At 56.0% G+C, this 24,061-nt stretch overlaps 5 protein-coding genes across 5 annotated transcripts; 2 read left to right on the forward strand and 3 right to left on the reverse strand.

The window, feature by feature from the left end:
- Positions 1-4,049: 4,049 nt before the first annotated feature.
- On the forward strand, positions 4,050-5,259 carry CH63R_05687 (uncharacterized protein; the record flags this gene model as incomplete). The annotated part of the gene is made up of 3 exons (XM_018300662.1): positions 4,050-4,177; positions 4,243-4,711; positions 4,768-5,259. The coding sequence occupies 3 exons, from the start codon at positions 4,050-4,052 to the stop codon at positions 5,257-5,259; spliced, it is 1,089 nt and encodes a 362-aa protein (XP_018158512.1).
- Positions 5,260-6,355: 1,096 nt separating this feature from the next.
- Positions 6,356-7,722, reverse strand: CH63R_05688 (Regulator of gluconeogenesis; the record flags this gene model as incomplete). The annotated part of the gene is made up of 3 exons (XM_018300663.1): positions 6,356-7,318; positions 7,389-7,522; positions 7,587-7,722. 3 exons carry the CDS (start codon positions 7,720-7,722, stop codon positions 6,356-6,358), a joined length of 1,233 nt encoding a protein of 410 aa, XP_018158513.1.
- A 919-nt stretch (positions 7,723-8,641) lies between these two features.
- On the forward strand, positions 8,642-11,388 carry CH63R_05689 (Sin3 complex subunit; the record flags this gene model as incomplete). Its single annotated transcript, XM_018300664.1, has 2 exons — positions 8,642-8,871; positions 8,934-11,388. 2 exons carry the CDS (start codon positions 8,642-8,644, stop codon positions 11,386-11,388), a joined length of 2,685 nt encoding a protein of 894 aa, XP_018158514.1.
- An 873-nt stretch (positions 11,389-12,261) lies between these two features.
- CH63R_05690 (WD domain-containing protein) lies at positions 12,262-15,684 on the reverse strand (the record flags this gene model as incomplete). Its single annotated transcript, XM_018300665.1, has 1 exon — positions 12,262-15,684. One exon carries the CDS (start codon positions 15,682-15,684, stop codon positions 12,262-12,264), a length of 3,423 nt encoding a protein of 1,140 aa, XP_018158515.1.
- A 982-nt stretch (positions 15,685-16,666) lies between these two features.
- On the reverse strand, positions 16,667-17,686 carry CH63R_05691 (SUR7 protein; the record flags this gene model as incomplete). The annotated part of the gene is made up of 1 exon (XM_018300666.1): positions 16,667-17,686. The coding sequence occupies one exon, from the start codon at positions 17,684-17,686 to the stop codon at positions 16,667-16,669; it is 1,020 nt and encodes a 339-aa protein (XP_018158516.1).
- Positions 17,687-24,061: the final 6,375 nt, after the last annotated feature.

A 24,061-nucleotide genomic window follows, 5' to 3' on the forward strand; every position in this document is an offset into this window, starting at 1 on the left:
TGGCTAGAGGCGAGATTATCAACCGACATCTGGGTCTCGCTCCCAAAAACAAGGCATTCCCACAAAGTCGGCCAGATCCAGACTAGGAATCTTGTTGGCTACTTGTAAAAGGGTGGGAAGAGAATAAATAGCACAGGCAATTTTATTCTCCTGTTGAAAAAAGAAATCGCACGACGGACCGCGGCGATGACAAAACGCCGGGGAAGCATTACCGAGTGACCCAGTATGGGTACCACCCCCCGCTGGCACGGAAAACGATGTCAATCGCAACTCTGTTAAGTAACTCGCGACCGAGAGCTTAGGCTCTGTTCTTTGACTCGCTCAGATCGGCGACAGGGGATCCCTCTTTTCCTTTCGCTTTCAATATCGAAAGTTAGGCAGACTCGGGGGGGGGAGGGACAGGATGATGTTTCAATAATTCGGATGAAGATGAGAGAGACAGCTCTTGAACTGGCACGGGTGGTAATGTTTTGCACGGCCTAGCTTATATGAGCTTGTTATCCAATTTGAGGCAGCGAAGGAGAAGCGTCAACTGCAATAGTACATCGTATACAGACGACATTGCCGAGGCGAGAGGCACCACACGGGGATTGGTGTGGGAGAGTGAGTTCCTGATGAATATGCGTTGATTGAGCCTCAACCCGTAGTGCCGATGGAGTTCCTGGTGTGGCTTAGCGCCCTTCGCTGAGTCTGTCGTCACCGCACAGGGTCGATCCCTCTCATGTGGCACATATCTTGGAGCGGTGCCCAGGGACGGGTTCCCGGGGGGGGGGGGATGGATGGATGGATGGGTCATGGTTGGGTGGCCTGAGATCGGAGCCCGTGGACCAGCGGCGAGGTGTGCGGATGGGCGCGGTATTGACGAGACTTGTAGGAAGAGGGACGCAGGGAGGGACGGAGTGGGTATGGCCTGGCCGACAGGTCGTGGAAATGACGGAAGAAACTGATGTAGCATCCATTGGCTGAATTGGTGATACTGGGAAGAAGCCAGCAGACCAGTGTGGGGAGCCCTCGTCTCAGTCCCCAACCAGAAACACAAACATTAGTGTAGAAGCGCGCATGCGTATGCGTAGCGAGAGAAAGGGGGAAACAAAAGAGAGGAAGACGCGTATTCTGCCTTCGCTTAATCGAGAAACTATTCCTTTCTTTCCCGTCGGTCCCCTGTAGCGGAACCAAACCACGGGTGGAAGATGCCGCTGGCCTCGCTGGTTGGTGCATGATACGGGACAACAAATGAAAGGACGAAGGAGAAGGGTAAGAAACAACTGAGCCTGGTTCAGCCAACTACAAGAACAGCATGTGCAGGATTGGTTTTGGTTGTTGTTGTCGTTGTTGTTGCAGTCTGCACATACATTCGAGAGATGACAATGCCTTGCCTCCTCAGCCCTTTGAGGAGTGAAACGGCAGAAAATGCCGGGAAGCGCGCCTAGCGCCTGCGCCGGTTCGTTGACGAGCCTACCAGCTGAGTACGCCAGGTGTACCGTAGACTGGCCGGGCGCATGGTCAGGACGGGAATCACTTGGGACAATGGGCTGGGCAGTCTTGTGGGCAGAATTAAGGTACGGCAAGGTAGAATGCAGGTCGCATGCAGAGAATCGTGAGAACAAGGAAGACGGTGGGTAGCGTAGAGCGTAGGACTGGCGAGACTGTGGCTGTGAAGAAGCCTCGTCTCACTGGTGCACGTTGTTGATCCCATGCTCTAGGAGGCGCTGTAGGTAGCCTTCCCGACCAACACACACCGCTGTTGGCAAATTACTACCGAGTGCATCTTAAGATAATCTGGCTCGTCAACATCAAATTGCGTGTTCTTGAGACCGGGTTGTTGATGATTGACTTGCAGGGCTTTGTAGCAACCAGGACAGAGGGAAGGGGGCGGGCGGCTGCCATTTCGAGAGCGCAAGATCCACTTGACAATTGCATGTTAGCGGGGACATTCGTTCCTCTCCTCCCGACTAGGCACAGGACTGCAGAGGCAGCATTCGCGTCTATCCAATGTATTGGTATCCGGATTACGCACTAACAAAAGTGGACGGCCGGACGCCAGGCATTAAACCCACCACACCACATGTCAAGTCCTATTCCTGGCGTAGCACGCTGCCCCCGAGCGCGGGTTCTTTGCACAGCCCTACTGTCCCTGGAAGAACCAGCCTCGATCCAAGTCTGGGGACTGAGGAGGGCGCGCGTGGTGCACTGTCTTTTTCTGGCTGTGCTGTGCCGGCACTAGTGCACTTTTTACCCTGTTGGATGGATGGATCATGGACCGACGTTTGGAAAATGATGGGGAGTCAGATGCAACCTGGTGATTGATATCCCCTCTCTTGTGTCCCAAGATGAACCCTCGTTGCTTCTGAGGCCTCTTGTTGCCGGCTGATCTACTTATGAACGACGCGCATTCTCGTGCGCTCCGCTTCTTTCGTTTCTCCCAAATCGAAACGCTATACGCCAAACGCTGCAACTCGACGCTCGAAAACTTCCATCGACTCGCGACACCAAGACAAGGAGAAAGGGAAAAAGGGAAAGAGAGAAAAGAAAGGAAAACAACAGAAGAGCAGGCCACGGAGAGACCCACCAGCCTTACCAAAGACAATAACTCACGTACACTCTCTTGGCTCTCACCCATCCAACACTTTACTGGTTGCCTGTCCCGACGAATCGAAGCTGCCGTATACCATTCTTCCTTCGGACCCTCGCCTAAGCCGGCCCTGCAACGCCAGAAAGGAGAATATCTCTGGCCCGGCTTATCTCACTTAGCATTTGCTGTACACTGCACGCGCAGTAGTCATCTTAAGAGAACAAGAACAGCCGGCCCTTCGAAATCGTCGCCCTGACTTCGCCCCATCCTCACGTCAACTTCTTTCCTCTTGTGTTTACGCCTCTCCACCGATTACTACCTGCTACATCCTGCGTTCATCGAACCTTCGAAGTTGCAACTCGAACTCTATCCCAAGGTTGTCCTTGTTCTACACAGGTACCTCCCGTCGTCCATCGTCCTGGCTTGGCGGCCTTCCCCCCTTCTGGTCTTTCGTCCACGGTTGCCCCACCCGCCTAGCGTCTCCTGGACTCCATACCCCCCCCCCCACACTAGCACACCCCCCGGCTCACTGCCCCCTCCCCAAAAAGGCCAAGACTGCAAGAGACCCGTGGTGTCCCGTCTTAGGCTCCTGCTACTGGCTTGAACTGCAGTGCTGCTCCTACTTAGGTACCTCCCTAACGCTACCAGCAACCTTCGCCCCCTCCCCTCCTCCTCCTCCTCCTCCTCCTCCACGACCACGCCCAGCCTTGCCTTCTCTTACGCCTGTCAAAATCCGGAGACAGCGAAAAAGAGCCCTGTCTGCCTCTGAACCGATCAAACTCCTCACCCCGTTTCAGCTTCACACCAACATCATTCTCGCTCTCTCTCTCTCTCTCTTTCGCTCTCAATCTCTCTCTCTTTCTTGAACAGCTTACCCCTTGCTGTCAACCTGAACTCAAAAAAAACCTCTACCGTCGTTAAGGGAAATCTGAACTCTATCTCGTCACTTCCCTCCCCTTTTCAACTCCTTCTCTTTAATCCTCTCTTTGACCTTTGCGCCTGGTTTGTTTTCGAATTGCCCGCCGTCGGGGTCCCTCGCTCGCAATCTCCACTCGTTCTTTATCCCTTGACCACAACCAGACCCCCAAAAGAAGGAGTCTCGTTCCAGCCGACCGTACTTTTCCGACAGCTGACCGACGCCTGCGCGCCTGCGCCGTCCTACTCTCAAATTGTGCCCGATCCGACACACCACACCCCCCCAGCCCCCCTTCCCTCCACGACGCCTTCCCACCACTATTAAGCATCATCTCATCTCGACTCCTCCCGGGGAGTCGCCAACACCGTCGACCTGGCTACAAGGCTAGACTCCCGCCGCTCTTTGCTCGGCGGCGACCCAAACTTTGCAGGCTTCGACCAAGAACTTGCTGCACGACAGTACGCTCAGCAATATCAACAGCAATACCAACAGCAATACAACCCGCCCCAGGCATCCAGTAACCAAGGCTACGCTTTTCGCGAGGGTCTCGCTCCATCCACGATGAACGGCTCACGTCCCAGTAGCGGTGCGAGTGGCCCCTTCGGCTTCGGCTTCATGGGTGTCAAGTGGCCAAGGATCTTCTTCCTCATCGCTCTCGTCCAGGCCATAATCTGCCTGGCCTTCGAGTGGTACGTCGTCATCCCGGCACCAGTCGACTTCTCGTGTCGCTTGCTGCATACTGACTGCCTCGTAGCTACGTCTTCTGGAAATTCCAGACAAGTTTGACCGATCAGGATACCCAAGAAGCGACAGACGCCAATACAGACTCGCCAAGGCGGATAATCCCGACATTCCTGACGCTTTTCATCTTCGGCTTCCTGTACGAACTGGTTGTTGTCTGGGACGCGTTGCGAGCGAAGAACACCATTCAAGTTATTGGCGTGTGCATTGCCAACCTCGCACTGATGGTCTACACTGCCATCCAGGTCGACCAAATCGAAGAGGCGCTGGGTCAACTGAAGGACAACGGCTCTCTCAAGAACCCGCAAGACAACATGTGGGCCGACGTAAAACCGTATTTGGTCGCCATCCCCTGCATCCTCGGCTTTTGTACCATTGCCATGGCCTTCACTGCCTGGAAGCTCTACCAAGTCTTTGCTTGGGACATTCTTAAGACCATAGGAGCCGACTACAGGATGAAGAAGCGTTTCCTGCACTACCAGGTATGCGATCTCGCGTCCATGTGTCGCTTTCTGACGCCAGTGCTGACTTGAGCCAGATTTATATCGCACTTCTGAAGTTCGACTTCTTCTTTTTCCTCGGCTTCACTGTTCAGTTTTTGGTTATTGTTACGCTCAAAACCGATACCGAATTCGGTCTGACCATCGCCGCCGTCCCCATTACTATTGCCATTTTGCTTTTGGCTGCCTGGTTCACCAGGATCGAAAATAAGATCGGCATGTCCATCGTTATTGTCTGTTACCTCGGCGGCCTTACCTACTTCCTCTACAAGCTCGTCCGGATTTACCAGCCACACACGGAACAACAGTACAGGGCGGTGCGTAGATCGCTCACTGCCTTTGCTGTCATCACCATTATCCTCATTATTTGCACCATCGCCAACTGCATCATCTGCATGCGTAACTTTGGTGCCGGCCTGAAGAACCACCTTCGAAAGCCGTCTCGGGACGTTGAAAAGAACCCGGACCTCAATTCCATCAATCTGCAAGATGTCAAACCACAGATTGCGAGCAGAATGACGATCGATTAAGGGAAGGGTGGAGCTGGCTTGACCCGACGAGGCAAACGCATGATCAAAAGAGATACCGCTCGACTGTACAAAGAAACGACTTACGAACAACGCCACCTTTTTTATCCAAAAACAACCAAAAATCAAAAACCACCAAGAAATCGTGGACGGACGGGACAATGGGCACGCGGGGCCAGGCGCGTGTTGGACTGCTTGAGATTCCCCAACATCGTCGTTTCCTTCTTATTCTTTTCTCTTTCTATTCTTTTCTTGCGTGGAACACATTGCGTGTGCGGCGTTGACGATGCCTGCTCTCCACCTACGGAGTGGGATGAAGACTGGCCTGAAGGCGGAGTTATGGACATGTTTCTACGTAGAATTCGCACTGGCGACTACGTCCCTGCCCAAGATGACATGATGACTTCGGGAACAGCGAAAAGAGGCCGAGAAGCCTTTGTACGCATTGCATGTTGTCGAGGTCAGCGATTTGCTTTAGACGTTTCCTTGGTGTAACTGAGCGTCGTCGGCATCAGGTACTTGAATACCATTGATAAAACTAAAGACGCACCTCCTTCGCCATATCTACCAATGTCTAAATCGTTCCCTTGTAAATGTATGTTGCCTTGAAATGGAATGAAACGTAAACCATCTTCTTCAGAAAATTGCTTGCATCTCCGGTCCGTCCGGAGCCGTGTTTGCCTCCAAAGCTCCACATCCCGCGCCAACAACGCCGCCGCATTAACGTCACATTCCCGAGCATACCAGCAGAGTGAAATTATGTATTTTTTGTTCCAATCGCTATACTAAACCACAACCAGATTCGCTGCCAACCCTTTGAACTAAACCGATGCCTCGCCCAAGAGGGAAATAGAGGAAGTACCTGCCTTGCCGCCACAACCATAAAGAGAACTCCAAGCCCATGAAATCCATTTCCCATGAAAACGCCTCTGTACTGACTCCATACGCAAACGCACACATACTCAGGGAAGGATGCTTATGCCCCATAGGCGTACTCCCCACACACAGCCTGTCGTATGACATGAGATAAGTTGCTCCACGATGCGTCTTTATCGTCAAGATCTTCGTCCTGCCCCGGCTCGAAGAACCTGAACTGGTCCTACAACTTGATCTCCCGAGCATCTTTGATATGGCCCTCATTCGGGCAGTACGGGCACTTGAAGCGAGACCCCTTGGTCAGGCGCTGCAGTGATTCCTTGCAGATGACGTGACCGCAAGGCAGCATCATGGGCGGGTTCTGCTCCGTTGTCTGCTCCTTGCTTACGGGGCAGACAAAGATGGGGTGGTAGATCATGCTGCGGGGAAGGGGCGTCTCAAAGGCGAGCTCGTTTTCCGTCGTCCACTCAGTGCGCTTGGCCTTCATGTAGGTGGTATACTTGATGAGTTGCGGCAGGGCGATGGCGCCGGCCGTGGCGGCGACGTAGAGGGGCGACTCGGCGGACAGGCCGAGCAGGGAGCAGAACTCGCGCGTGAAGGAGAGAGCGACGTCGTCGAAGGCGGCCGAGGTGTCGAAGACGTTGGCGTAGGGTGACTGGGCGATGTTGGACGCGTACACCATGGCACACGATAGCTGCTGAATTTCCTTAAGGTGGCGAGCCTGGAAGCGGCCGAAGCTGGTCTGGGCGTAGGCGAGAGCTCCTGTGCGGCCGTTGCGGGCATTGTCGGGAAGGTTGTTAACCTCGGGTCCCTTGAAAAGCCAAACGAACTGCAGCTTGCTGAGCTCAAACTCGAGGTTGGAGCCGCGGGCTTCGAGTTCGTCGCCGTTGAGTCGCGCCCACTCGATCGCCGGTACAAGGTTCCTATTCTTGAGCTCGTGCAAGATCTCGTACATGTTTGCAAACTTGTCCTGGAGCTCCTGAGACTGAAGCGAGTGTATATCGGCGTCGAGTGCCGCGTGATTCGGGGAAGAAGGGGGAGGCCGCTCGTGGGCTTCGCGGAGAAAGGTTGAGGCCACGCTGAACTGGCCCTCGCGCAGCATGTGCATGGCGACGGCACGGTTGATCAGCGAGGGATAGGAGGCCATCGCATCGTAATCTGTCGAAAGGGGCCGCTGAGGAAAAGACTAGGAGGAGAGTAATCGTGTTAGTTGGGGGAGGGTTGACCCGTCGCCTTGAGGCTCAGTGGGTGCCTACCTTGTCGAGGGCCTTGCCAAAGGTCTTTTGTGCTTTTGAGACGTCCTTCAAGTCATTGTTAATTGCCTCGAAGCCTGCGTTGACGGGATTCTGGAGCTTGGTCATGGTCAAGCTCGCGCGGTGCGGATCGGATGCTGTGGTTTCGAGACACTGGTGAGCACATGGCCAGCATCACCATAGCGGGGGCGAATGACATACCATCGGCGATCTGCTCTCTCGCCTGAACGAGCAGGTCGAGAAGCTTGTCCGCGTCCCTGACGGCCGAGTTGAGTGTCGCTTTACGGAAACGAGCGAGCTCCGCCTGAAGCGTCATCATGGGGTTATGTTCGGCCATGGTGGTGGCGGGGGTTTTGGGGTATCGTTCGATACAGTATGTGTCGTGATAGGTATACTACTACTGTGTGCTGCTGCTGTTGCGTGTAGCTTAAATGTTGGGGTATTATGACGGGCGGATCATCGCTACGAGCCCTCCAGTAAAGCTCGAATCGCTCGATACTGAGAAAGGTGAAATCCAAATCCACCGTCGAGCAGTGGAAAGTGAGTGATGGCGCAGTTTCAATGATCCAGTTGTCCCTCGATGGCTGAGTGAAGGTGGTGGTGGGTGGATGAGGGCGGGTGTCGCCGATAGCGCGATAGCAGAAGGCGCTTTCTCGGTTGGGAGATCACTGATTAGGTAGTGCTGTGACCACTGTGACCGCCGGGAAACGAGTCGAATTGCCGGCGAAACAGCGGCCCGAGTGGACGTTTAGTGATGGGGAGGGCCCTGGAAGAACAGGGGGGTAGGAGTGCTAGCTTGGGGCAGATCGGGGCCATCGCGGAAACGGGGAATCGTTAGCGCTGTTTTGCAGCTGTTTGTGCTACCTTTTCAGTAAGGTGTACAGCTCGCGGCCCAATCAACTCCGCCACGACGTAAAATAGTACATTGCGTCACATGCCGAACAGCTGCCGAAGAGACGGACAAGAGGAGGACGGAGAGACCGAAACGGGAGAACAATTGAGACAGCATCAACTCAACTTCAGCGATACCCGCGCAAGTCACATGCAGGACAGGACAAGGCCAACTCTTTCCATGATTTTCCGCATCAGCACTCCTTAATCGTGACCGTCTTCAAGGAACGGCAATTACTCTCCCCGCCTCCCCTACGAGCGAGCGATCACGAACGATTATGCCTTCGCCTCCCTACAGATAGTCCTTGCGTTGTTGTAGGCGCTCTCCAAAGTGTCACCTCACCGCCCACCCCGTGGTTTTGTAGATGGAGATGGCATTCCGCTTCCCTTTTCCGGTCAACGACGCACGTATGCACCGCGAGGAGGAGCTGACTCTGGCGAGAGTCGCGTCCCAGCGCGGCAGCAACCGGCCGTCTCCCCTAGACACCCCTTTGCCGCTTGAGGCACAAAAGGAGGTTTCCGCCGAGTCCTCGACGGTTTCTTCTTTACCGACCACCAAGAGGAGATGGGTTTTTGCTGACCCAGTGGCTTTCAGGTGATTCCCCTCAGTATGTCATCTACGTGGTGCCTTGCGCTGACCGCTTCTCCCGCGAACAGATATTTAGAAAGCGATCCGTCCGTCACCGTCCTCGAGCGAAGGGGAGTCCTGCAGGGCTACGAGCTCTACCTAGTCGAACAATGGGCTTGTTCACGAAAATCGCCAACGTTGGTCATCGTTACATATACGGGTGACCCGAAGCATTCGGTCGTCGTCGGGGTGCTGGCCGTCCCAGCAGACGAGAGCGTATGGTCGAACCGCCTGCGATTCTACTTCAAGGCCATCCATCAGTACCATGCACGCCCCAAGGAGACACCCTTGGGCGACGTCATGGTCACGAACCTCAGCAGCTTCCCGTCGGCTCTGACAGTCATACCGGTCCCCGAGGGCGACATCCGCACTCATCGCCAGGCCTTCATCGTCAACGAGAACCTCAAGCGCCTGGGATGCTCTGGGCGATCTGGCATGAATCTTTCTGACCCCACTCCCGCGACTCAGGCCAAATTTTACCAGCTGTACAGGACAAGCGAGAAGGTCCCCTTTGCACAGTCGGTGGTAGAATTAGTCAAACTGTGTCAAGTATCCCTGTTCATGTTCGGGAAGCTGGACATGGAATACATTGACGGCCTGTTATGCGACAAGACGGAAGAGTCAATCGGGAACTGGTGGACAGAGATTGGCGCCGAATCCTACAATGTCGAGCCGACAGACGGTATACTGGGGCCGACGACCGTGGCGGCGCTGCTAGGCTTGTTGATGGGTGCGAGGAACCGGCTGCATTACTACGGCGCACCCGTCTCCAAGGATGTTTTTGACATTGAAAGCACGAAAAGGGGCATCGGCTACTTCCAGAAAGCATACAAGCTCGAGCGGACGAGGCGACTGGATCGCCAGACTATTCTCAAGCTGCATGCCGTCACGGCAAAAGCAGCCGCTGGCGAAGGATGGGGCGTGCAAAAGGCTGTCAAGTCCACCGTCGCCGAAATCGGCGGTAAAAGGGGCGAGCTCGTCATCGGCATGGTCGGCGGGAAAGACAAGGCCGGCATAGCCGACATCGAGACCGTCGACATTGATAAATTCATTGCCCTGGCGTACGGCGAGCGCGCAAAGTGGCTCTGGTATGGGAAACCCAGGAGAACAGTGCCCGAGCTTCAGGAGAAGCCAACAGACGTAGCGCAGCCACTGTTCGGAAAGGACGAGGTGGCTTCGCCGCCAGGAAAACGGACACAATCCTTGCCTTTAGAAGAGGAGCTCCAACGGCAGAAGGAAGACTCGCCTGGTGTCTATTCGACTCCGGCACCTGCCTCAACTGTTAGTGTGGTTGATAACCCGGCAGAGAAAGACGCGCTTAGGAAAACGGTCTTTAAATCCGTCGCTGGCAGAGTGAGTGACGCCAAGTCTGGGCTGGGTCGCATCAAGGACGTCGTCGGTACCGGCTTGAGAGGTCATGCGAGCCGTCCTAGTAGAGACGACTTTGGCGAGAACGGGTACAACGGTGCGTCCGGCATCTCCGCCCTGGCGCAGTCTTCGGCGGCTTTGTCGTCCCCGGTCATGGTTGGTAGGGCCTTCACGTGGAAGAACAAGCCGGAAGAGTATCTGACTGCCTTTAAAAAAGAGGCAGATATTGTGCAGGAGCTGCGGGGGCCATCACAAGAACTCGAAAAGGTCCCAGTGGCAACCAAGCCAATCCGCGAAGTGTCAGACCCCGGCTCGGCGCATGCTGAGGGGGACCACCCGACACCTCCCAACGGGCCGGTGAAAGATGAGCCTGGTCGGGTTCAGACGTCGGTGGCCGGATCTGTGGTCGACGAAGCCGACCTCCACGGCCCCTTCGAAGCAGAGCGCACCAGCAACACTGCCGTGAGCTTCCTCCAGCGCCGGCACAGCATCGCTGTCTCGAGACTTTCGTACAAGCACCCCCTGAACGAAGCTCGCTGGCCTAGGCGGCTCTCTTTTGGAGATGCCGAGGAAGCGGTTTTGCGGTGGGAGGAGATCACGGAGCTCTACGACGACAAACACTTTTCCACGGCCGACGCCTTGCAGCAACAGGTCAGTCTCGCCGAATTCGCCCGCAGCCTGTATGACTCCATCGCGACCATAAAGCGCGAGGTCAACCCGTGGGTCGAGTCTAAGGTCAAGGCCGTGGACTCTTTGGACGAGCACTACGGCCGCGAACAGGAAGATCTGCAGAACCTCTACTACCAGCTCAGCGAGGCGTATCACCGCGTCAAGCAAAGCTCGACAGAGCTCATCGCAGAGGAGCGGGCGCATATCACCGAGGCGATTAAGGAGGTTGAGGTGCTCGTGGCCCGACTCGAGTACGAGATCAACGGGCTTGTGAGCAAGGTCGACGACGTCGAGGATGGCGTCAGGCTGTTCGAGAGGCAAGTTGAGGACGTGGAGAAGCGCGCGGAAGAGCTTAAGGCGACTCTTGAGACGGAGAGCTGGGCGCACTGGTTCGTCAGGACGCTGACGGGGATCGGCACGGGACCCAACATTACGAGGGTGCGGTAGAAGACCTGGAGGCCGAAGGAGGGGAGGGTGCGTATTAAGGCTGCATAGCGTGATTCGTTATTATACTGCTGTCATCGGGGAAAATACCCAGCAAGGATTATCTTTCATCTATAGTTCCGGCAATGGCTACGAGACGCCATCACGGCGAGGAGGTTTGCTCCCCCACTCGCCGCCGACCGAGACAGACGGCTGTTCTATGGGTCAATTACAAATAATATTCAAACGGTCCAACGCAGAAAAGAATATGGCCTCTTTCATGTCATTACTTTTGAGACATGTTCTTGTCACGAATCAAGAAGGGAAGTATGGCGCAAGGTTGAGAAGGTTTGGTGATGTCGAGTAACTGTTGGACGGATCTGGATGGATTTTGGGTGCCGCAGTGGGTGTTGAACAACTGTCCACCGGCCCTGAAGGACACTACAACCTCGTATCTCGTGGGGGGAAGGGGGAGTGGTATGAAGGACTCTGTATGCCTGTTGTTTGAAGGTCATCGACAAGACCATGTTTTTGGCCCTGATGATGTTAAGTGGCTCTTAGACATCGACGGCCTCCTCACGAGAGTCCGAGAGCCTGATTGAGCAACTCGGAGTGACGATACATCGAACAAGTCATTCCGCTTCTCCTGCCATCAATTATACTCTTCTCTGCGTACACTTCTACAGATGCATCGAAGAAGAAGGCTGAGAGAAATTCTCAAGGGGCGGCTGAGCGGGTGGCATGTCTGTAGACCCTTATCGAATGGGGTGGTCAAAGTTGATGGGCCCATGTAGATAGATGCTGCGTGTCTCGTACTTCCCTCTGACTTTTGCTCCGATAAGTGTCATCTTGTGTCTTCGTGTTATCTATCCCATGGTCATCATAAGCACCAATTCGTTAGACCTCCACGGCCCCCCAGTCCCAAACCTCCAACCCGACGCCTCCGACAACCACCATCTCGTCCTCAATGACTTCGACATCGCCCGCGTCCGCGACGCCGCTGTACTCGTCCGCCACCAACGTGACCTCCTCCACGCCACCGCGCCACCGGAGCCTCCACATCTTGACTCGCTGGTCATTGCTCGCCGTCACGAAGACCACCCCCCGGCCGTCCGCCGTCGTCCGGAGCACCGTGAGCCCGTTGATAGCCGCCGCGTGGGCCTTTCTGACGCCCGCCCTGGACGCCGGCGCAAAGCCGCCGTCTGCAGATGACTCGAGAGTCGTGATGCCCAGCGCGTTGTCGTCGCCCCCAGTAAGCACCGCAACCCGATCAACGGACAGAGGGTGTACATCGAGAGCCTTGATGCTGCTCTGATGAATCCGCGCCGTGTGCCGGAGGACGTACCCGGCCCCCTCCGACCGCCAGACCGCCAGACACCCATCCGTTGCGGTCGTGATGACGTCAAACACGCCCTCCCGGACCCGGAGGTGACGCGCCTGCGTCAGACAAGCGCCAGTATACTGCCCCTTGAAGAGGAGCTCGAAGCCCCGCGCGGGCGTGTACCGATACGTCTTGACCAAGGAGTTCGAAAACGCCATGGTGATGGCGACGGCCCCGTCAGCCAACCCCTCGACGTCGAAACTCGTGATTCTGAGATCCCCGTCCGCGCTCCTGTCCGTGAACACGGCCTCGCGCATGAGACACAGCCCCGCCACGTCGCCGAGGTCGCCAGCCCGCCAGACCATGAACTCCTCGTTGCCGCTACAGCTGAACAGCAGCTCCTCGCCGAGCCACTTGAGGGACTGCAACCCCGCCGTATGAACCTTGACGACCTTGATGCAGCGCAGTTCCCGCCGCCCGGATGGCCCGGAGACAGCGACGTGCTCCCAGATGCGGATCGCTGTGTCCTCGGCACCCGTGGCGATGTACCGGCGCCCAGAGTAGGCAATCGTGCGGACCTCGCGGCCGTGCGAACCGCGCTTGAGAGTGCGGTGGTGGACGGCGGCGGAAACGGCGCGCGGTTGGACATAGACGCCCAGAGTGGCGGCCTTGTTGAAGACGAAGCGCAGGCCGCCGCCGTCGCTTCTGCTACCATGCGGCGTGTAGGCGAAGGCGCGGTGCGCGCCGCCGCAATCGATGCGGACGAGCTCCTCGTGACGCGTCTCGTTCCAGACGACGAAGTTCTTGCTGCGGAAGCCACAGAGTATGAGCTCTGTGTCGGCGAGCCAGGCGTCTTCGAGGTTGGGCACGGCGGTGGGCGCGGTCTCGTGGCGGAGGTGGAGCGGGGATGAGGAGGAGAAGGCGGCGAGTCCGTAGATGCGATAGTTCCCGTCGCGGCTCGTTGTGATGATGTGGGGCGTCGTGAAAGAAGAGGACGACGTCGGTAGGCGGCTGATGGAGGTTATGGCATCGTTGGTGCGGCGGTCTGGTGCCGCGAGCGACGCGAGTTGCCCGTCGGCGCGGCGGAAGACAGACATGTACCCATGGCGAGAGCCGAGGATGAGGATGTCGTTGATCTGGCAGGCGGCCGTGACGACGAACCTGTTGTCGAGCTCGGGGACAGGGACCATAGAGGTTATCTCGGTCGTCTTTAGGTCTAGCGTCAGGATCTGCATGGCCTCCTCGCCGCCAAGCATCGTGACGAGGAACTCCAGTGTTGAGGGGAGTTCGTCCATATCCCCTGAACCGCGACTCAGGCAAAAGATGTCGGCAATCTTGCCGGGTACCGTGCCAACCTGCCGAATGGTCGAGTCCTTATACAAGAACACCTTCCTGCTCGCGGTGCCCAGAAGCGCCACGCCCCGCGCCGGGCTCTTCAAACTCGTGCAAGCCCTCAGCGACTGTAACGTCGCTGCATCAGTCCCTACCTCGGACCACGTCAGCTCCGCCCCGAATGGGCCGAGCAGAAGCCGGCCTGTAGTGCTGGTAGCGAGCAGGACATCCCTCGAGATGAACGCGAACCGGTGGAACGCCTCCTTCACCTCCGACGGGATCGCAAAGTCCGGGTTGCGGGCCGGCAGCTTGCGAACCACGTCTCCCATCACCAAAGTCCGCAACTCGGTCGGCGACTCTCCCGCCTTGGATACGTCATTTTGAACGCCAGTTGTGCGTGAGCGGTCCGAGAGGAGGTTGATCTTGCTATCAGCACCGCCCGTAGCAATCAGCACCTCCCCGTCTGCCGTCTGCGTGAGCGCCGTGGCCCAGATGTGCTTGCCGTCGTGGCGAGCGTGCGTCTCCTTGTGCGTGATCTTGGCCCCGACAAGAATCTCGTCCGCGGCCGCGGAAGTGAGAGATCTCCGCCGCCACTGCTCAACATTAATCTCCAGCGACCAAGTTTGCAACGTCGAGTCCTCGCCAAAAGAGTAGACCGTCGCGGTGAAGCCCCGGGGCAGCTCGTCCAGCGTCCTCGGGAACCTGACGTGCCAGATGCGCGAGACGTGGCCCATGACCATGGCCAGGGGCGCGCTGGAGGCGACTCGAGTCGCAGTCAGGTCCGCCGCGGCGGCGCCTCCGAACCCCGTCTCACGGGCCTCGCCAAAGGCGTCGTACTGCAGCCGCGGCGCCTCGGGCCTCTCCGTGATATCCCATACGCGGATCGTCCTGTCGTCACTACAGCTGGCTAGCAGCCTTGCCTTCTTTCCCTTGCCGATGTCGATCTCGGGGGAGATGTCTACGCCAAAGATGGAGCCTTCATGGCCGGTGAAGACGAAGAGGAGCTCGCTCCACGGCTTCTTTTCCGGCCCCGCTGCGCCATCAGAGAAGTGGCACTTCCAGACGATGATTTCGCCAAAGACAGTGCCCCCAACCACCAGCACGGTCGTCTTTGATATCCACGTGAGGTTGGCCGAGTACAAGATTGGCCGCGAGGGCGAGACGATGCGACCGAAGTGGAGCGTTCTGTCGTCGTCCCCGATGTGGAATTCCAGGACCTCGTTGTGTGCCGTGACCAGCACTCCACGGCCCGGCTCCTCTGGCGAGATGGCGCCGTCGTAAATCCAGTCCGGCGCCTTGGCCTCCACGATGCTGACCGAAATCGAAGGCTCGTCCGCTTGTTGCCCACCGCGCAGAATAAGCTCTTCAACAGCGCTGGCGAGGACCACGGTCACCGCTTGGTTTCCCCAGAGAAGCACATGTCGCCGTTGGTGGCCATCCTCCCCGCCGCCGGCACTGACGTGAATGCCCTGGATGGGCTGGGCGCGGAAGATCTTGAGCTGGCAGCACAACCGACCTTCGAGATTGTAGACCTTCAACTCCGAGTCCTCCCCGGCGAGGAGATAGGTCTCACAGTCCCTGGCGTTGAAAAAGCTGAGGCCAGTGACCGGGGTGAGATAGTGGTCTCGTCGCAGGGGCCGGGCTACGGATGACTGTGTTTTGTTCATCAGTCAGCTAGTCCACCCCTTGCTCTCATAGAGAAGAAGAGGAAAAAAAAAAAAAGGCCCCGAATCTTATTTTTGGGGTTATGATTACTAACTGCATGATGATGGTTCATGAGGAAGCGCGGGCAGCTGCCAGAGAGGCCTGCCCGGGTCGGGTAATACTTGACTTTCAAAATCTCACCAAAGGGGTTGCCCTAGCTTGAGAGAGTGTGAATGATCCGTGACAGCGAGTGTGTTTCTTGTGTGTGAAAGGGTTGCCTAGAGGCCCAGGATCATGATGCTAGTTCTTGGCGGCTGAGCTGAGCTGAGCTGATGTAGAAAAGGGCATCCTTCCTCAGCAACTGGGCGGGATGTAATTCGGTGTGTAGTCAGTTGGATGCATGTGGTGGCGGTGGTGGTGGTGGTGGATCGAGTCGTCGCCTAGTGGGGTTTCTTCCTTCATTTTTTTTTCTCTCCCTCTCTCGCACACTCTCTCGTCTCTTCCGTTGCTGGTATGGTTGGTGTTAGGGGAAAATTTGAGGTAATCCTTCGACAGTGCCAAAAGCTGCGCGGATGCACGTTGTGAAAGGGAAAGTCATGCCCACACACACTTGAGATGCACGTCGCGATTCAATTCATGGCGAAGCTGTCACATGAAACGCATGCGTTTTGGCACGACGGCAGCATCCAGATATATGCAACAACTCTGCAATGTTGTTTGATTGCTGTAATAAGCACGATTGAAAGTCTATAGACAACAAAGTCTTGATGGGTATCTCCAATCCCCCAAGAATCCACCAAGTCCATTGCAATGATCCTTATCCACACGCGACTAAACATTCATGTCCACCTCTGTGCGTGTCGTTCGTTCTCATGATACTGAGGCGTTACCCAACGCCAACAATGCTGAAACAGAAAAGAAAATGGAACAAAAGAAAGAACGTTGCCAAAAGCCCCAAACAGCCATTGCTGTCATGCTCTATACCCCCAAGTCCTAGCCCAGGACTTAGGAACGGTGGGAGTAAGGCTCGTAGGCCATGTCACCACGGGCGCCGCTGGCGTAGCGGGGGGCACCGTACTGCGTGGCCTGCTGCTGCTTGTAGTAGCCGTTCTCCTCCTGAATAGGCTGGTAGGTGCCAGTCTGGGGCAAGAGCTTCTCGCCGTCGCTGTTGCGCTTGGCCTTCTTGGTGTGGTTCGGGGCGCAGCAACAGATGGTGAACATCCAGAAGAAGCCGGCGCCGAGGGCCAGAGCGGCCGAGATCCAGACGAGGGCGAGGAAGCTGTTGTTGAAGCCGGCCGAAACACCATAGAACTTCGCACTGCCCTCGACGGCGCCGACGACGATGACGGACATGGCGGTCGATAGAGCGGCCGAGGCGCAGACGGCGAGGGAAGCGACCGAGGCGACGAGGAAGGTGACGCACGACATGACTCGGGTGCAGTTGGCAAAGATGCCAAAGACGATCTCGAGACCCAAGGCGATGAATGCGATGATGTAGGCAACCTGGGTCCATTTGGTGGCCGTCTTGAAGGCCGAGAGGGCAGTCGTCACCTCATCGGGGAGCTCAATCTTGCGGCCCGCGGCGGTACCGATGGTCTCGAGGGTTGACGTGTTGAGGTAGTCGGCAGCCCAATCGAACTTGGCCTTGGTGCAAGTCTTATCGCCGTTGGAATCGGTGGTGCAGTAGCCCCAGAGAGTAATGTCGTAGAGATTGTCGAGACCGAGGTCGGCGGCCGTGATGTTGCTCGTCTGCGTCCCATCAGTGGCAGCCTTGGTGATGGCGTTGTCACCGTCGGCGGTGAGCAGAGCGCGGTCGTGGTAGTTGCCGAAGCTGACGGCGTTGACGTCTCTCGATACTATACTTGATACCGACGCAGGGTTGATTTCCAAGTCGGTGAGGTTGACGCGGAACATGTACAGGTCCTTGTTGGAGACGCCACCGAGCGCGGCCACCAAGAGAAAGATGAGGGAACCGACAGTGAGAATGAATGGCAGGGCCACGCAAATAACCCGACCGACACCCATATTTGCTGTACTTGGAGTGTTTCTAGGTGTGACGGAAGAGTCGAGAAGTTGGGAGTTGTTGACAGATGGTGCCGATTTCGGTAAGTGGGTCGTCCGTGTGCAGTCAACGAATGTGTCTGTGTTAGAAACGATCGTTGGAAGATGGAGTGCTAGGTGAGTATAATGTAGCGAAGGAGAAAAGGGCGGTGATGAGAGACCCTTTTTTTTTATAGGAGTGTTGGAAAGGTGAGTAGGTGAGAGAGGCAAGCGGATGTGAGTGATGAGTGAGAGAGGCAGGAGGCTGACACAAGATGGATGAGCTCTGATGTTTATAAAACAGAGCAGGACGGAGCAGTTGCAAGGAGCCGTTACGTACTTGGGCTGTAAGGTACGGATACAGACAGCAACAGTACGTGCGAGAAGGCGCAGGGCAGCGGCAGGCTGGGGGTGGTGGGCACTGGGAAGGGGAACGGGACATGGGCAGGGACATGGACGTGGCGCAGTACCCGAGTGCTTGCGCGCGCAGTAACGAATTGTTCTCTTGGTGGAGATGGGACGGGTTGATGCGCAGCTGGACTGTACGGAGCTGGTTACCTCAGCAGTACCTTAACCTACCTATGACCTACCAGTGTATCCGTAGTGTACTGTGCATATGCAGCTGACGCCCACGCGTGTTGATGCGCAATGAGTGAATTGCGGGCGACAGAGAGAAGTAATTGAGGGAGTGAGTGGCTGACTGACTGAGAGAGACAATGAGTGATAACCTAGTCCTGGGATAAAGAAAGCAACGAGAGAAAAAATACCCGACTGACTGACTGAAAGAGACAATGAGTGATAACCCAGTCCCGGGATAAAGAAAGCAAAAAAGGCAGGAAAAGTACTCCATGCCGGGTATCCTCCACTTGCCTGACTACCCTCTCTGTCTCGCCCACATCTCTCTGGGCTGCTAGCAGCCACAGCCTACAGCCTACAGCCTACTGTTGGCTGGCGGCTGGCTTTGCGTTGCCGAAGTCGACATTGCGTTGCTGATGGGCTGCAGTCCGCCTCCACATAGTTAGCGGTCACGACTCAGCCCCCGGTCCTCCTGGGGACACCCATGACCTTTGGGGAATCCCTTGACCGAGCAACGGCGGCGTTTTAAAGGCTAAGGGAGACGTGTCGGGTGGATGCCCCCTCCACTCTCTCTCGCCCTGACGTGTGGTGATTGCCTCCCACATGCCGTGCGAGGACACTGTATCAAACGCGACCCCCGAATCATTATCCATGTCCGCGCATGTCCGTGAAGCACTCGGCGTGCCGTCTTGGCTTCCGGTGCTGGAGATGACCGAAGCGGCTTCTTCCTCTTTTGTTTTCTTTTCCGCGCCGTCTACTGGTAAACCCCGAAAGGGTCATGGTTTTGACAGTCGGTGGAAAATCCAAAAGAGACTGGAGAACATGGGGGAAAGTCCCTCGCAATGAAGGATGCTGACACTGACAGGGATGTCCAGCCGTAGGGCAGAGAGCGAAGGGGCCAGTGACGCCACGCCAGCGAAAGTGTACATCGTAACCTCTGGCTGTGCCGGTTCCCTGCGCACGGGTACTTTACTTTCTGACACTGGTGTCAAACCTTGCCCGTCCGGCGTAGAGCCCGGGATCGCGTTGCCTCTTCTTGCGGCCCTTGGCCGATGAGAATGTTTGGCCACTAATCATTTATCATGGCAATCCATAGTACTAGTAAAGACTGAAGGCGTCGTCGTCTGGTTGGTTATAGTGCCTGCGAACGTCAAGCAAAAGCTGAAGCAACCCCAAACTCACCAATGGAGAGGCCGCCGCAGATTGATTGAGACGCAGGCCGGGCTAAGAGAACACCAAGAGCTGAGCTACCCCCCCTGCTGTACTCTAAGTTCGCGGTGTCGCGCTCTATCGTCAGCCCTTATAGGACTAGACCACAAGGGGATGAGAGAGGAGCAGGTATTTCCGATTTTCCCCAGCTCCGCCATCCCAACGTCCGCTTCTTCACGTCGTACGCGTCCTCCTCTCCGTGTCTCTCATTTGCCCTTGGAGTTGTGACGATCGGACTTCGAGAACCTCGGAATCTTCAGATGGAACGGCGCACATAGCAAACTGTCACACTGTGCAGTGGCATGAGATCGATCGCACTCAAAAGATTTGGGTAACACGAACTGCCAAATGCCAGCCTCTCGAGAAATCCCATCGACAGATGATTGGCGCTCTCCTGCCATCATTGGCAAGATTCGCTGTCAATCACTACCCACGAGCAGTCGATCGGTAGTATGTTTCTCAGCAGACCAACTACCTTGGTTGGGAGGCGTGGAGGGGAAAACAAAACAAGATGCTCCTCCAATCTTTGCTTGCAGCGTCGTATTTACTATGGACGGTCTTGCCTCGATCGGCACCCGTTTCGCAGTCTGACACGTCCAAGCTGCGAGTCGAGAAGCTGGCTCCATCCGTCCACGCAATTTAAAGTGGCCCAAGTGTTCGTCATCCTACGGAGGCTCAGCTCTTGTGTTTTTTCTTCTTCTTCTTTTTTTCTTCTCTGGGGCTGTCGATGCTGACCAGCACCAACTCAGACTAGTGCGCCTCTTCCAGCTCACAAGCGCAGTAACTTGGCACCGGATTATTCCATCGCCCACGTTCCGAGCGATGTAAGGTCACCGAGCAGCATCGAGCAGTGAGCTCAGCCCCATGGATCATTTTAGTACCAGTCAGTCATGGGGTGGGTTAGGTAGTAATCATGGTGGCTGGCCGTCTTTTCGGGGCTCGCCAGATCGCCCACTCAGGGCCCGCTCCCCGCCTCTCTGCAAATCAAGGTAGTACTTTACCAAATTCCCACTAGCCGATGAGGCGGGACACTCACACCTACCCTGTCGTCTCTAATTTTAGAACCCATCTTCTTTTTCACCCTTGTCCCCCAACACCTCCCTCAGTCCCTCTATGTTCACATACTCTTTACGGATGCAAGAGTATAGTATAGGATTCTATACCAGCATCACCACTTTCCGATCAATACAAGGCTCGATTTGAGATGGGGCCAATCCGAAGACAGGCTTTCAATCTTTTAAGGTTGCCGAGCTTTCTCAATGATGTGACCCTGGCACCGTCGCCATTGGCCGCCCGGCCTGTTTGACTCGTCGACGAAGCCTTCACTGCCACCATGGTCCAGCTCAGAGGCCAGCGACAGCCAGGGCATGCATGGCCCGCTAGCTTCCATCCTGCCTGTGCCTCGGCGGAGGATATTGGAGGAAACGACCGGCGGTAATCATATATTTTACTACTGACAGCTCAATACCTTTATGCCCACCGGCTCCGTAATGCCGCAGCGTCTCGCCGCCATGCTCCGAGCTCGACGTGAGGTTGGCAGCTCCCGCGAATGACGCCTCGGCCGCGAACACCATCGTGGCTCGGTGACCCAAGCCTGTCGTCCGCATCGCCAACGTGGACCCAGCACCCCAAGCTCGATTTTGGCTTGTGGGTGTGTGGAGAGACGAACCGGGCCATCGCGGCTTCGACGTAGGTTGGTCCGTCACAATGCCCTGCTCTTTGTAGAAAGGGTTACTACACGCGGAACAATCTAATAACTCTCTTGGCAGATTCCTTGCCGGTAAATGCGCTATTTGCGTACTGCGTCTTGAAGGTCCCCTTTCTTGCTGAACCCATCGGTGTTTTGTTTATATCCTTGTTGGACGGCACTTGGATGACCCATGCCCAAATATCATCATTCTTGGCTGCAACACTGCCCGTCGAGGAATGGACGGCTCCCAGACGCTACGGAGATGGTCTTTCCTGGAAAAGCCGCGCCATCAAACATCTGGTAGTTTTGTTTCACTCACATCACGCCGCGACCACAAGAGCCTCGACTGAAGCGAGAGAGAGGAAGCGAGAGAGAGAGAGAGAGAGAGAGAGAGAGAGAGAGAGAGAGAGGTAGAAAAGTCTCGTCGTGGCGAGATACCGTTTCAGCGGCAAGAGCAATATCATCTTTAGAGGGGCGGAGGGGTCTTGCTTCCAAAGTTGATGGGACAGGGGAGGCCTGCTATAGCGCTCCAAACATTGGCACGCAACTAACTTTCTTTCTTCTTTTTTTTCTTCTTTGCTTGGGCCGGCTTCCGAGATTTCAAGGGCGTAGTTACCCAAGTTTATGTCCTGGCGGGGCTCACTGCAATGCCTCCGAACTTCGAAGCAGGTGCCCGCGCGGTACACAACCGCAACATTACAAAACGTGAGTCCATCCGCATGGTTTTGTCTTTCGCGGGATGGGCTTCGGAACACTGGATCGCGGGCTTCAAAAAACGTCCGGATGCACATGGCGGCGAACACAATGTGGCCTGTCGTGTTTGGTTCCTGCAACATGTAAGCAAACCCCCGCACCTGTTTTGAGGCCCTCGACTGTTGCACGGCAGCCAGCTGCAGCAATATGTACTCGTGGGGACGCGGGGACAGCACAGCGGAGGAACGGAGGCGGCGCTGGAATGTGCAGCCGTCAGTGTCAGACTTGCGGAGACTCGAAATGGTAGCCGGTGTTTTTTTCCTTTCTTTCTTCGCAACTTACAGCGCCGCGACGGTGCAGTTCGGGCGACCGCGCGAAGTGTCACCATCTTTTACCGTCTATCGACCCCGCAGATGTTGTTATTGAAGGGAGGCACCTAGGCAACGCGTACCCAGAAGCCGGATGCCGTCCTCACTTCGACTCACTTGTCCCGGCCTCAGCCCACACATCATCGCGCCGTGTGGGGCGGGTCAGTGCACTTTGGCACCGCAGTGCCGGAGCCGGATAGGGATGGCGTTTGGGGTTTTATGGACGTAGAAGGGGGGCAGCGCTGACGTCAAACAAACATGCGCGCGCGCGTGTGTGTGTATTCATGGCATCGTGAACCAGGAGGATGGCGTGGAACTTATTGTGGGCGGGCCGCGAGCATATTTGACTCCCTCCTCTGGCGGGTTCCACGGGTAGCAAGACCCTTTGCGTTGCGAAGAGCCGGTAGACAAATACTTAACGCCAAGTATCGTCACTGAGGAGGAGCCTCGAACCCATATCTGGTCCAATTAGGATGAGGGGAGTTTGGTGGCGAGACCCTATGCTACAAAAATCTGGTGGGGGTTTAGGCTACTTGGGTCTCTCCCAGGGCAAGAGGTGCAGCGGAGGAGAGCCCAGGCTAGGCCTATCTTCGGGCGGGGCCGTGTCTCTTTCATCCAGCCAGCGACCCGATCGGCCCCCCCGGATGCTTCTTTTTGTCACTTGTTCCTTATCAAGTTGCATATAGACACTTGGGATGGAAGGGGTTGCAGCGCATCTGATCTTCGAACATCTCACCGGGCTTCCGCTTTGGAGAGAACACCTCCAGAATGAATTCGGCCCGGGCGTAGTAAACGTAGGCTCTGTTTGGGACTGCACCAACAAGATAGATATCCTGCCAGCACACGGCAATCATCCAAATCGCAGGTATCGGCTGACTGCATCCGCATCATCGGCTGTGCTGACTATGATTTCTCATCGTCCAACATCATCGACACAGGGGTCGAGCATTAAAGCACAAATTTTACCCTCTTGACCCATCTGCTTTATTCCTAGCATTAGGGAGGCCCGTTCATCATGATAGGTACCTAAAACTCTACATTGATACTGGGATCCATCGACATTTTGTTCGAGGTCGACAGAGATTGAGATAAGCGCCCGAGCTAACTGCCTCGGTCTCGATCCAGCCCAACGTATCCTATCCACCCTCCCCTTGTCTTCTTCTTGCGAGGTCATCATCTCCCTACCTACCTAATGCATGGCAAAATAAGGCAGATTGAAGAAGGCAAGGCAGCTCGACGAGCAGAGCCCCTATCGACAGGCAGCACAGACAATATAAAGAGCCAAGCGCGTCAGAGAAGCCTTGGTGACCTGCCTGCACCAACCTAGGTCAGCCCAGCCCACTGGGCCAGCACACCCAACGAGTTTCAGGCGCCATTTCGACAGGGAAGAAAGACGGCAAAAAGGAACTTAGCGAGACAGCATCTGCTACCTGCTCCTCCTTTGAGACCATTCCCCCTCTCTCTCGGTCTTTTCCCCCCTCTCAAGACGCTGCCCCAACGCCATCTTTGGATCCTTGGCAAAAGCAACCCAGCACCTAGCCGCCAAACCAAGACCTTGGGACCGGCCGGGCAGGCCACTGGGATTGGATTGGGTTGAATTCAGAGGGGGACTGGGACGGGACTGGACTTCCTCTTTGCAGAATCTGACCGACTGAACTTTCTCACCACCACATCCACCACCGTGGTTGACTCTCGTGCCTTTCTCTCCCTCTCTCTTTCACACAACAACACACCTGCACACATATCGTCCCTCTTCCGCCGCGACACACAAACGCACCACTTCGCATCCACCAAACTACCCCGGACGCTGTGCTACTACTACTT

Source organism: Colletotrichum higginsianum, chromosome 4 (assembly GCF_001672515.1).
Source record: "Colletotrichum higginsianum IMI 349063 chromosome 4, whole genome shotgun sequence".
NCBI classification, from domain to species: Eukaryota; Fungi; Ascomycota; class Sordariomycetes; order Glomerellales; family Glomerellaceae; genus Colletotrichum; species Colletotrichum higginsianum.